The sequence below is a fragment of the Talpa occidentalis genome, unplaced genomic scaffold, assembly GCF_014898055.3.
Source record: "Talpa occidentalis isolate TD23 unplaced genomic scaffold, MPIMG_talOcc4v2.1 talOcc4.13, whole genome shotgun sequence".
Classification (NCBI taxonomy): domain Eukaryota; kingdom Metazoa; phylum Chordata; class Mammalia; order Eulipotyphla; family Talpidae; genus Talpa; species Talpa occidentalis.
In genome coordinates this window covers 84,381,279-84,393,299 of record NW_023601322.1, presented here as the reverse complement: position 1 = coordinate 84,393,299, position 12,021 = coordinate 84,381,279, and the positions used below count along the sequence as shown (strand labels likewise).

General features: G+C 36.2%; 1 protein-coding gene across 2 annotated transcripts in view; it reads left to right on the top strand.

Annotated features, from left to right (window-relative positions):
- HSD17B4 (hydroxysteroid 17-beta dehydrogenase 4) overlaps nucleotides 1-11,665 on the top strand; it is a 66,953-nt gene extending 55,288 nt beyond the window's left edge. For both annotated transcript variants that reach the window (XM_054694507.1, XM_037509470.2), the window contains exons 21-24: nucleotides 630-716; nucleotides 2,139-2,277; nucleotides 7,334-7,461; nucleotides 11,233-11,665. In XM_054694507.1, coding sequence (XP_054550482.1) covers nucleotides 630-716; nucleotides 2,139-2,277; nucleotides 7,334-7,461; nucleotides 11,233-11,322 — 444 coding nt within the window. In that variant the 3' untranslated portion in view covers nucleotides 11,323-11,665. The remainder of the gene's footprint in view (nucleotides 1-629; nucleotides 717-2,138; nucleotides 2,278-7,333; nucleotides 7,462-11,232) is intronic.
- The last annotated feature ends 356 nt before the right edge of the window (nucleotides 11,666-12,021 follow it).

Below are 12,021 nucleotides of genomic sequence, written 5' to 3'. Positions count from 1 at the left end.
ATGGGAGAATGATCTTGATTATTAAAAAAAATCAGTCTTTTAGTTATTATTTGATAAAACATCTTGAATAGTCTGATGAAAGCTCTTTTAAGCATTTAGCTTCTGCTATATGTATTTCCTGTTTGAAACTGAACTAGATTTATGGCTTTAAAATGGACTTTTCTTAGCCAATTTTATTCCACATTAACAGAACAGCTGCATTTTGAGTACCACTCCTTTATGTGGATACTGTGCCATACCCTTTACTATTTATAAGCATTTAGCAGTTCTCAACCTAGTTCCCCTTAATTGTCATTAGGCACACTTTTATTAGCAAAAAAATCTCCCAACTATCAGTGGCTTGACTTCACCCAGACCATTTAAATTATTGGAATTTTTTGTGTTGGGAACTGATCACAGGGATTTTATTAAAAAGCTCCAATTGATTCTACAGTCAGAGTTAGTAATAATTACATCAGTAAGCCTTTTTGTTTACTCATCTTGACATCTAACTTATGAACTATTAATTTAATGTCTTTTTCATGTGAAGAAAAAATTATAAATTTTTTAAATGACTTTATGCTGTTTTGCAGTGAGATTGTGTCTTTATTGAAATAATCACAGTGAATTTTTCATTTCTCTCTTATAAGATCCAAGGAACTGGAGACATCGTCATTTCCAATGCTTATGTGGATCTTGTGCCAACATCTGATATGTCAGCTAAAATACCCTCTCAGGTAGGTTATAAAAATTGATATCCAGGTCATTTCCTGATTTATGGATTTCAATTAATGTCATTCTAAGAATGTTTAGGCTACTTTATTTTTTTTTTTAAGACTTACTTATTTATACAAGAACTGGGCTACAGACCAGATGCATGGGAGGGTGAAAGGATTCACCAGAGACAGAGCGGGGAACAGAACAGGCAGACTGAAGAAATACACTGCTGAGGGAAGCAGCGGGCAAGACAGGAGAGGTCTGCCACGCCATGTGGGACCCTCGCCAGCCGGCTGGGATCAAACCCGTGCTGCAGAGGCTTTGGACAGCTTCACAGCCCTGCACTCAACCTAGCCTGCACCACCAGGGGAGGCCCTGTTTAGGCTACTTTAGAAAAGTAAGAGCTGTGAAAGATTCTTATTTCTTGAACTGAGGGACATTGAGAACTGCTTGAAATAAAAAGACTATTTTGAAAACTTACAAATTTAAAAAAAAAATTTTTTTGAGGACACTAGACTATTTTTCAAGGAAAATAATTCATTTTCTAATTTTAGAGTAACTTGTTAATCTAGTGAGAAATCCTGAGCAAAAAGTTTTTTAAAGAAAAATAAAGTTATATTCTGGACTTTTTTCATGATTTACAGGTTTGTATAAAGTTTTGTTTGCAAATACAAAAACAGTAGCATGTATTTTTTATTAAAACATTTTTGTTTTTCTGTATTAACGGGGTGGGGCTTATAATGAACATGCTAATTTTCTGTCTCCAAATAATAAACTGTGTAGTATTGAGGTGTTCATACCCATGATCTTGTCTTTCATTGGCTGTACTATCATGTCACTGAGTGAAGATTAAAATTCTTTAAGAATCTTAGATCAAAAACTTTAGCATTTTAGAGCTGAAAAGAAATAAAACTTCATGCCATTTAGTTTTATTTCAAAAATAAATAAATGAGGGGTCCTCCCTGGTGGTGCAGGGGTCTTAGTGCTGTTAAGCTCTTGCTATCCTCTGCAGCCTGAGTTCGATCCCTGGCCAGGGAGCTACCCACATGGCGCAGCAGACCTCTCCTGACTCGCCTGCTACTCCCCTCAGCAGTGTATTTCAGTAGATCTGCCTGTTCTGCTCTACACAGTGTCTTCTGTGAATCCTCTCACCTTCCCCCATACCTCTGGCCTATACCCCAGTTCTTCTATGTAAAAATAAATAAAAATAAATCTTTAAAAAAATAAAAAATAAAGAAAATGAGACCATTGATTTGTGCACTGATTTTCTTCTAAAGTTAGTTAGGACATAGGTTGTCCAGTTAAGAGAACTGAGGTTATGGATGATATAAATAAAGACTAGTTTACCTTACTTATGTACAGGTTTTAAATTCACTTTTTTGTGTATATATTTTGTGGTAATTTTTCCAAACTTTTAACATGAGATTTTCTTTCTTTGCTAGGGTGGGCAGCTTCAGAGTGCCCTTGTATTTGAGGAAATAGGCCGCCGCCTTAAGGATGTCGGGCAGGAGGTGGCAAAGAAAGTAAACGCTGTGTTTGAGTGGCATATCACTAAACATGGCAACATTGCATCTAAGTGGAGTAAGTCATTTCCCTGACTTTATAGTATCCTAAGGTAACTCTTAGTAAATAGAGTTAAGGTATCCTGTCATGATTAAAATGTGCCTCTTCAAAGGTAGGTAAGTCCTATCTCCTTAGGTAAGTTGTTTTTCATGTGAAATCATATGTTTCAGGGCCAACGACATGTATGATTCCTAGAAATATAGGAAATCAATGAAAATGAAAATAAACTGTTTTAAAGATTTCTTTGTAATACCTGAAATTACTACATTTCCTGTAGTATTCTTGGCTATATGCTTCATTAACTAATCTTCACAGTCTCTTAAACATAAAGCACATATATCAGGTCAAATGAAATATTTTTAAGTCACTTCCTTACATTTAAAAATTATCCTTCGGCGCGCAGACCTCTCCTGCCGCCCGCTGCTCCCCTCAGCAGTGTACTTTGGTCCTTCTGCCTGCTCTGCTCCCTGCTCTGGCTCTGGTGAATTCTCTCACCCTCCCACGCTTCTGACTGTACCCAGTGCATGTATAAGCAAAACGAACAAACAAACAAACAAATAAATAAAACATGCCTCTATTAAAAAAAATAATTAAAAAAAAAATAAATAAAAATTATCCTTCATTAACTTAAGAAAAGGATTTTTCCTTATGTTTCTCCTGAAAGAATGAGAGTATTCAAATTCTGTTAATAACTACTTATTGATGTCTTACAGCTTTTATTTCTTTTATCATCTTTTCTGGTCTTTATTTTTCAGAACTAACAATGGGATTTTAATTGTTCAGTATTCTGTGTGATCTGTTGTTTGATTTGATTCTTAGCTATGCAACCAGCCTCAGTTTTAGTTTTTGTTTTTTTTTGCAGTCTTTGCATCACTAAGTTAAATCACTGTTGCTGGCAGCAGAAACTGTCTAGGTCTTCTGGTCTCTATTATCTTAGGAGACTGTTGTATGTTGGCATCTTTATTTTGATTTTGATATTTAATGACTTAAAGCAGATTATTAAATGGCTGGACTTAGGAAATAGCTAACTTTTTTTTTACAAACAGTGCAAATGTTTTGTTAAAGACCTAATATTCAAGTAGTTTGTGTTTTAAATTGCTGTTGCTTGTTTAGCTTTAGTCACATCATGGGGGACCAAAAACCTGGTTACAGATAATAGGGCAAATTCTCAGATCAACATGGCTGGGCTCAGAAGGCACTGGAGTGGCTTAAGTGAGTGACCTTGATCAAGTGTGGGAACAAGGTGTTTGACCTGGAAGGCACATTCCAACCACAAAGATCCTGGTCCACGCCCATCTCCTCTGTTCCCTCCCACATCCTGTCATCCAGATAACATCAGTAGCAAACCTCTATACATTCTGTGGGAAGGGAGGGCAATCTAGAGACAATTAGGAGAGTTTTGGTATCAGTGCTGGGTCAGGGTTGGTTTTGATTGTGGAGGAGGAGCCCTCCACAGCTATGATTTTAATGGTTAGGTGCCCTGAGGCCTGTCATGTATGGTCACCTAGGAACAGGAGAGCTGCCTTGACCAGGGGCACTGTGACCTCAGCTGCTTTGGTCTGATACCATCTGGGAGAGATTAGAGAATCCTTCCTCTTCTCTGTAGGCTAAGAGTGTGCATGGAGAGAAGTAGACCATTGTTCTGCAAAAGAAGTCAGAGGGAAGGCTTCAAAAGTCATAGCTTGCAATGCTCACCTGTACCTTCTCATGTGCACATCTGGAGAGAATGTTTTGATTATGAAATTTGCCTTAGAATGGTTAAAAGCATTGTGACCCATAGTTATTGCCTTCTTTAGGTTGGATTTGGAGATTGAGGTCAAGGTAGAAGCCCGACTTATTTCACTGTTAATATCTGTGCAAATATCAAGAACACAATGTCTGTGTCCTTTTTTTTGCTACTCTATGTAATTGAATTGATGACCTGGGTATGTTTGAAAACTTTCCTCAGTATCTGTGCCTTCATGTATTAAAACTTTTGAATAAAGATTGTCCTTTGCCTTTTTTTTTTTCTTAAGGGATACTTTGATTAGGTTAAAAAGGTGAAAGTGTGCATCAGATGGAGAAATAAATCTCTGAATTCCCTTTGAACAAACACAGTCTGTTACTTGTCACAGTTATCTTACTGTATTGTGATTGCTTTTAATTATGCCTCTTCCCACTTGATCTTGGTCTTAACTCTAAAAAAGAACTGCGGGTTGATTTATTTCTAATGTCTAGGGTGGAAGTAGACTGATTTAACATGCTAATAAATAAATGGTAAAACCACATAGATGGAATCAGATGTCTCCCTTTTAAAAGAAAGTGCTGAAATTCGTGTCCTTCCTTTGATTACATTTACTATATAGATAGTAACATTTACTTTTTGTTTAGTATGAGCGAACTATTCAGGAAAAATACACCATTGGAACATTTTATGAGTGAACAATGTATTTTCTACTATTTATTGTTATTAATATCTGAAACCAGCCAAAAATTTTTCTTGTAAAACCTTTGAATCTTATTGTTGTTCTAAGTAACAGTAAAAATTTCATAGAAATGAAAGATTACAGGAAGGCATAAAGAAGATAAAGAATCAGAGGCTTTATGTTACCGATAGAGAAGTCTGCTTTTTTTCTGCAACTTCAGAAACTTCACGTTCTGAAAATAAACTTTTTTCCCCCTCATAAATCATTGATAATAAAACCTTACCTGAACTTGACATGATGTAGTTGATTGCCTTTATCTCACATGGTGTGAGTTGAGTATTAAAATCATTTATTTGCTTTGCAAGTGTTGTTGGCAGGCTCTTTCTTGATATATAATACACATTTTGCCCCAGACTCCTTCCTGAAAGCTGTAACATTCTGAATTCCAAAATGTCTGGCCTAAAGGAGTTCAAATAAGGAATTGGGACCTATTCAGATATACAGATAATTCCATTAGGACAGAAATGGTAAGAGACATGGAAAAGATGCTGTTGGCCTTTATAGAATGGAAGGATGCTTCATTTAACAAATACTTGAGTATTTCCATATGCCAGATTCTCTGCGAGGCTGCAGATTACAAATGCAGGCTTACCTTGCTTCATGGCACTTCATTTTATTGTGCTTTGCAGACATTGTGCTTTTCACAAATTGAAGGTTTGGGGTGGTGCTGGGTGGAATAAGATCATTGGTGCCATTTTTCCAGTAGCATGTGCTCACTTCATTTTTTAGTTATAAAGTATCTTTAAGTTAAGGTCTACGCATTATTTTTTATACATAGTGGACTTATTTATTTCCATGTGTGGAACTGAACTTGCATTATCTTGAAGGTATGGTTGTATGAAAAGACAGGATGTCTTGTCAACACGAATAACGGAAGCAGTGGCAGTGGCAGTGTATCAGGAGCGTTTGAAATACTGGAGTTTTGAGGAAACGAGTTGCTGAAGTGCAGACTAAAAGGAAAAAAAAAAACCTGAATCAAGGCATGGCAGTAATGGAGAGGAGAGACCTGTCTGGATCTATTGCTAAGACAGAATTGACTGATGCGTCTGCTGTGATGTCTGAAACAGATGTCAGAAGGGATGGCAAGGTTTGAGCTTGCATGACTGAGGATGTTGACTCCGTTATTAGATGTGGGAAACATCAGAGAAGGAGCGAGTTTAGGAGGGAAGGTGATTAGTTGCTGTGCTGAGTCTGGAGCAGACTGAGATGTGATTTAGATTGTGGGGACTGTGCACCTGGAACTTAGTGGTGACCTCACACCTAAGACAGAGTTCAAAACCATATTTGTGGTAGCAGTAGTTGGAATTCAGTCTTAGCTTTGCTAGTCTGCTGTGTGGCAGGCAGGAAGAAATTGGAGGTATATCTTTTTTGGTCCTACAAGATTATCTGCTCTTCATAGTGTATAGAGTATTGGCTCCAGTATTTCCACTCGTCTCTAAATAAAGTGAGCGTTTAGAATTTGGTCTATGAATTTTAAATATTCAGTTTGCTGTAACTCCAGGCATAAATACAGTGCCATGTTTCCACATAGGAATCTATTTGTTCATTGTTTCTAAGAGCTATAAGATAGCCACACAAATGAAACTTTTGACAAAACCAGATTTAATTTCAAGTAATAATGATTCAGGATCGCTGAGTAAAAAAATATTTTTCCCCTTAGATTGATAGGTTTAGGCTGGTTTCCATTGAGCAGTTACATTGTTTTTCTCCTAACTGCTAAAGGAAATATGGATTTTTTTTTTACATACTTGTAATCTTTTCCATTATAGGAACATAATGGAATTTACATATTGGAATTTACATTTATATAACAAAATTATAAAAATACTGTGCATTTTTGCTTGAATATTATTCGAGTAATGAAGCGAGTTGGGTTTTAAAATATATATATGTCACAATTAATTATGTAGAGCCAAATTACATATTTGAACTAAATCTAGTCATCCATTATGCAGTATAATACATGAGTGAATGAAAATTTATTTGACTGTTAGAGACCATCTCTTGAATCTTGGAAATTTGCCAGAATGTGAAAGAATATTATAAAGACTTGGTAACTAGTATTCTTTTAAAGTCAGCATTTATTCTTGAGGGTACCATTTGATCATTAGAGCTCATTAGCTTCTGGCTAGTGCTCATCTTACAGCAGTCAAACCAGCCACATGTGTATTAAACCACATCTACCAGCAAAACACCAGTAACCCTCTACCATAATCTGTGGAGTCCCTGCCCCCTTTGAATGTGGAAATGTTTTAAAATTCAGCTTTCCTTCTGTTGATTGTAGTCTTTAATTGAACCTAAATGCCTTAACTGTATAACCTCCAATAACTTTTATTACATTTTTCTACATTTGTTCACATTTAAAATATCTCTTGTATAAACTTATTCAATGAGAAAAACTATTAATCATTATTTCGAAGAACTTTTGAATAAAAAGATCTCAAAAAAAAAGGATTTGAAATTTTTTTTTTGAAGGCATTATAGTGTAGAATAATGCCACATTAACTTGGAAACTCTTAAGAATGTCTTCACTTTATTTTCATTGGTTTATTTTACTCTCATATTGTGAATAGTACATGACAGACTTTGGTTTCTTCCTTTCCCCCCAGCTATTGACCTAAAAAGTGGTCCTGGAAAAGTATATCAAGGCCCTGCAAAAGGCTCTGCTGATGTGACATTCATACTTTCAGATGAAGATTTCATGGAGGTGGTCCTGGGAAAGCTTGACCCTCAGAAGGTAATATTCTTCAACTCTTCCTGTGTTTATCATTATTGCTTCCTGTGTAACAATTGTAGTTTTTAGTCTGATTTGTAAGGTAGAGTCCTTATAACTCTGAAGAAGACACAGTTGATACCAGTACTTGGCATGGCAGATTTGATATTAATAGAACTTTTTTTTTTTAAACAAATCACCATCTTTTTTTTTTAATTTATTCATTTATTCATTTATTCATTTATTTATATAAGTAGTGGGTACAGCAGAAGCGCGGAAGGGTGAGAGAATTCACCAGAGCCAGAGCGGGGAGCAGAACAGGCAGAAGGACCAAAGTACACTGCTGAGGGGAGCAGCGGGCGGCAGGAGAGGTGTCTGCGCACCATATGGAACCCTCACCAGGCGGCCGGGGATCGAACTGGTGCTGCAGAGGCTGCGGGCAGCTTCACAACCCAGTGCTCAACCGCTGCGCCACCAGGGAGGCCTGATATTAATAGAATTTTAACACGTACTTTTTGGGACTGAATTTTGGGATGAAATTCTTCAATATCCAGTAAAATGATGTAAAACATTCATAGACCTTTTAATATAGTATGTTGTTAGTTCAAAGGTGAAAAACCATGTATTAGTAAATATTTTATAAAATTTAACATTTTTTCTTGATACATAAAATTAAGAATTTGTCTTAGTTGACATTGAAATTAGAAATCAGAGGTCGATACTTACCAGCCAGTGTCTTCATGTGAGCCATTTAGAGGCATTTCAGTAGAAAATCAAAATTAAGACAAGGGTACCCTCTCTTGCCATTATTAGTTAATGCTGTTCTGAAACTCTGGACCAGTCCACAAACAATTAAAATAAATGATTAGCAGTTAGAATGGAGAAGGAAAAAATGTTATTTTCAAGACATCATTATGTAGTTTGGAATACCAGACCTCTGTGGGGTGAATGAATTATTCATGAGTAGTATTGGACAGTGCTTCTCATTCCATAGCCCTGCATCAGTACCACACAGACTAGACTCAAATGTAAAAGACAAAAGCAGAAGCACACACTTCATGAAAACCTAAATATTTATTATTCCTTAATGATGACTTAAGGAAATTCTAATTAATACCGGGATCTTTTTAAACTCATTTGGCTCTGTTACCTTCTCCCCTACCTCTGCATTGTCATCACTTTCTTCAGCTATCAAAGCTTTATCTCATAGTATGCAGTCTTTCCCTCTCTGCCAAGAACTTTGTCAATCTTGGTGATTTCTTTCAAGATTCATAAATATGACTTCAACAAATGATTATTCGATCATTGATCTGACTTCTAATATCTCTTATTCCATTCTGCATCAGCTTCATTCCTTATTAACCAGTATTAAATGCACAACTTCACTATCTATTCAAAACAGCACTATTTTCCAACACCATCACCTACAGAGTCCATTACGAATTATGTTATTGCTGCTACTACAATTGAACTTCACTGTGGCCTCCAGTCTGTGGATACAGCCACTTTCTATTATCTGCTCTCTTCCCTGCTTTGTCCTTGTTTGGCTTAGATTCCGTGCTCCATCCTCACTTCTCCCTTGAAAATATCCTCAACTCCCTTGTTTTTCTCATCTTACTTTCCTAGAAAACTGCACCCTGTTTTGACTATACTCTGCCATCTTTGCATCTTTGTTTGAGTGGATGAACATGGCAGGGGAAAGGAAATACAGCCTAATTGGTTTTCCCCTAAATTTTTGATCACAAGCCTCACTAAGCACTGTCTAGCAGTCTCAGTACTATTTGCTAGTAAGCTTCATCCTGTGGTCTGTGATAACAACTTCATACCTGTCTTCTTAAAACTTCTGCACTCATTTTCAGCTTATGATCTGTGTTCTTTCATGCTTCATTGAAGGAAAAATAAAGGCTTTCTTATAAATACTTTCACCTTCCTATCAGCAGATCTATTCTATCAATATCTGCATTTGGCAGAAATTCACAGGTTTTGTTCCTTCATGGCAACTTCTCATTACTTTTTGCATAGCATTCCTTGGCCAAAAAAAAAAAATAACAAATAAACAAAAAAATCCCTCATGGTTCAGTTTGTTAAGTAGTTAGGTCCAAACAAGAATAGTTTTTCATGCTCTGTGCAACTTATGTCAGTGTATTTTCCTTGAAAATTTAAATATTTCATAATGTCCCAATGGTGTGCCATTGTGCACCATGATGCATGCTTTGGAAACTGTGACAACATGGAACTATGGTCAAGAACCTTAGTTAACAAATGTCATGATCTGGCAGTATTCTGGGAATCATCCTAAGAAAACAGTCAAGTAGGAGCAAAGATTATGTTCAAAACTCTTCCACTCTTCCAATGACAGCCATCAAATGTTGGTATATTTCAAGTAATTAGGTGTTCTTTGAGGTTGTAAGTCCCTGTCAGACTTTAGTCCTGGCAGACAGGGCTGAGTACTGAGTCCTCTGCAGGCCTTGTACACCATGCTGTCTGTAACTGCACAGTGGGAGCAGGCCTCATTTTAACATTCCCAGTACTTGTTTGGATACCTGGCACTTGGTCCTGATTTAAATCAGCCCTCCCTCATTTCTGGGATAAAAAGTTTAAGCGACTTTTGCATCTCCTCCCTTTGAAGAGGATTTGCTTCTGACATGAGCCTCTGCTAGCTTATAAACACAATGCAGTATTAAGCAGAGATATCCTGAGTTCAACTCCTGGCCCTGCTTCTCACTCACTTTGTGACCTTGAGCAGGTTATTTAAGCAACTTGAACTTCAGTTTTCTCATCTATCAGTTGAGAGAAAGAACTGATATGCCCACTTCAAGTTGATGATTGTGCTTCTCAAAAGAGATGATATGTGAATGCCTCTTTTGTAAATTAAGTGTGCATGAATATTACTTTATTTTCAATCTAGCTAAAAATCTTTTTCCCTTCGTATTCCATATGTTGTTTTCTCAATAAACTATAAAAACTGTGACTCATTATTTTTATTTTACTGCTAGGGAATTTGACACTGAGGGAGAAATGAAGCAACTCGCACAGGTTTCTGTGTCAGGTCACATATAGAGTTGGTACAGGGCTGCTTAGTGTTTTCACATGCCAGCCTGTTACTTGGTGATAATGAGCTTAATGTGCTCTTATCATGTGGCAGACACTATGCATTTTATACACTATTTCATTAAATTTCTAAAACAAAGCTGTATTATTTAGCTAGTAATATCAAGTCCCATAAAGATGAGGATGCTGGCACTCAGAGACTTTAAGGTGTTTGCCCAGACTCACCTTGTTAGTAAGAGCCAGACATTCAGCCTCAGCATTCTGATTCTGTGTGTCCTGATTTGTTCACCACTTCACTGCACTATCTTATTTTTGTCATTGCATGACTTTCTGTTTTGTGAAGATGTAATAAGTAATTTTAATCACCTTTGAAAACTTCAGATTGCATATTTTTATTGATAGAAATATAGTAATTAGCCCTTTGTTCACATGGCCTCAAATTCATGTTTAAGACAACAGACAAAAGCTAGACGCTTAGGTTGTAGTAGAACTTCCAGATCTGTCAGTTCAGATGAATTATTCTATGATTTTCTAAAATACATCACAGGGACTTTTTTTTTTCCTTTGATATCTGAAAAGAAAGGTGTTATTTATAATCATTAAACTAACATTGCCAGATAAAGGTTATCTTTGTTGTCCAGAATTATTAACTCAGTTGTATTCAGTCTGAAAACACTCTTTTGAAAAATGTAATACAACATAACATGGTAAAGGCTGGCATTCTTTTGCCTCTCTCTTTTCCAGGCATTCTTCAGTGGCAGGCTGAAGGCCAGAGGGAACATCATGCTGAGCCAGAAGCTACAGATGATCCTTAAAGACTATGCCAAGCTCTGAAGGATGTACTACATTACTAATAAAAATAGAAAAATTAAAATGCTCTGTTCACCCAAATATGCAGACATGATTCAGCAAAAGTGATCGAACTAACATACCAAGAGAAATTGCTTAACATTTTCAGATTTCAGATAACTTTTCAGATTTTCATTTTATACTAATTTTTCATGTTATCATTATTTTTACAAGGAACTCTAAGCTAGCATGTAACTATCCTTCTGTTCTTAGAGCTATATCTTGGTAATAAAAAATTTTCACCCAAGTCCAGTGTCTTCAGAATTTGTGATCGCTTTTGTAAGTTGAAAGTAAAATTAAAAGAGTAAGTTGAAAGTAAAATTAAAAGAGTAAAATTAAAAGAGTAAGTAAAATTTTAATGCCTTTTACCCTTCATTTTGTTATTTTCTGTTCTCTAATGTATTGATATCCATGTCTTAATATGAATTTTCACCTATGTACTCACTTTTCATACTTTGCTATAAAAGGTAGTATTCTGCTTCAAGATGAGAGACAGGCCTTTGTGTTCTCAAAGAGATTTCTTTTTTCTTTTGCTGGAAGTTCATATAATGTTCCCATCTGTGTACAGAACATATAATTTTCTGGCTTCATCAGTAATCTTAAATCATAAAGACGGGGTCTAACAAGTACTGTCATGTCACTGTTTTGCTTAACATCTAGCTTGGATGACGTGCTGAAGAGCTG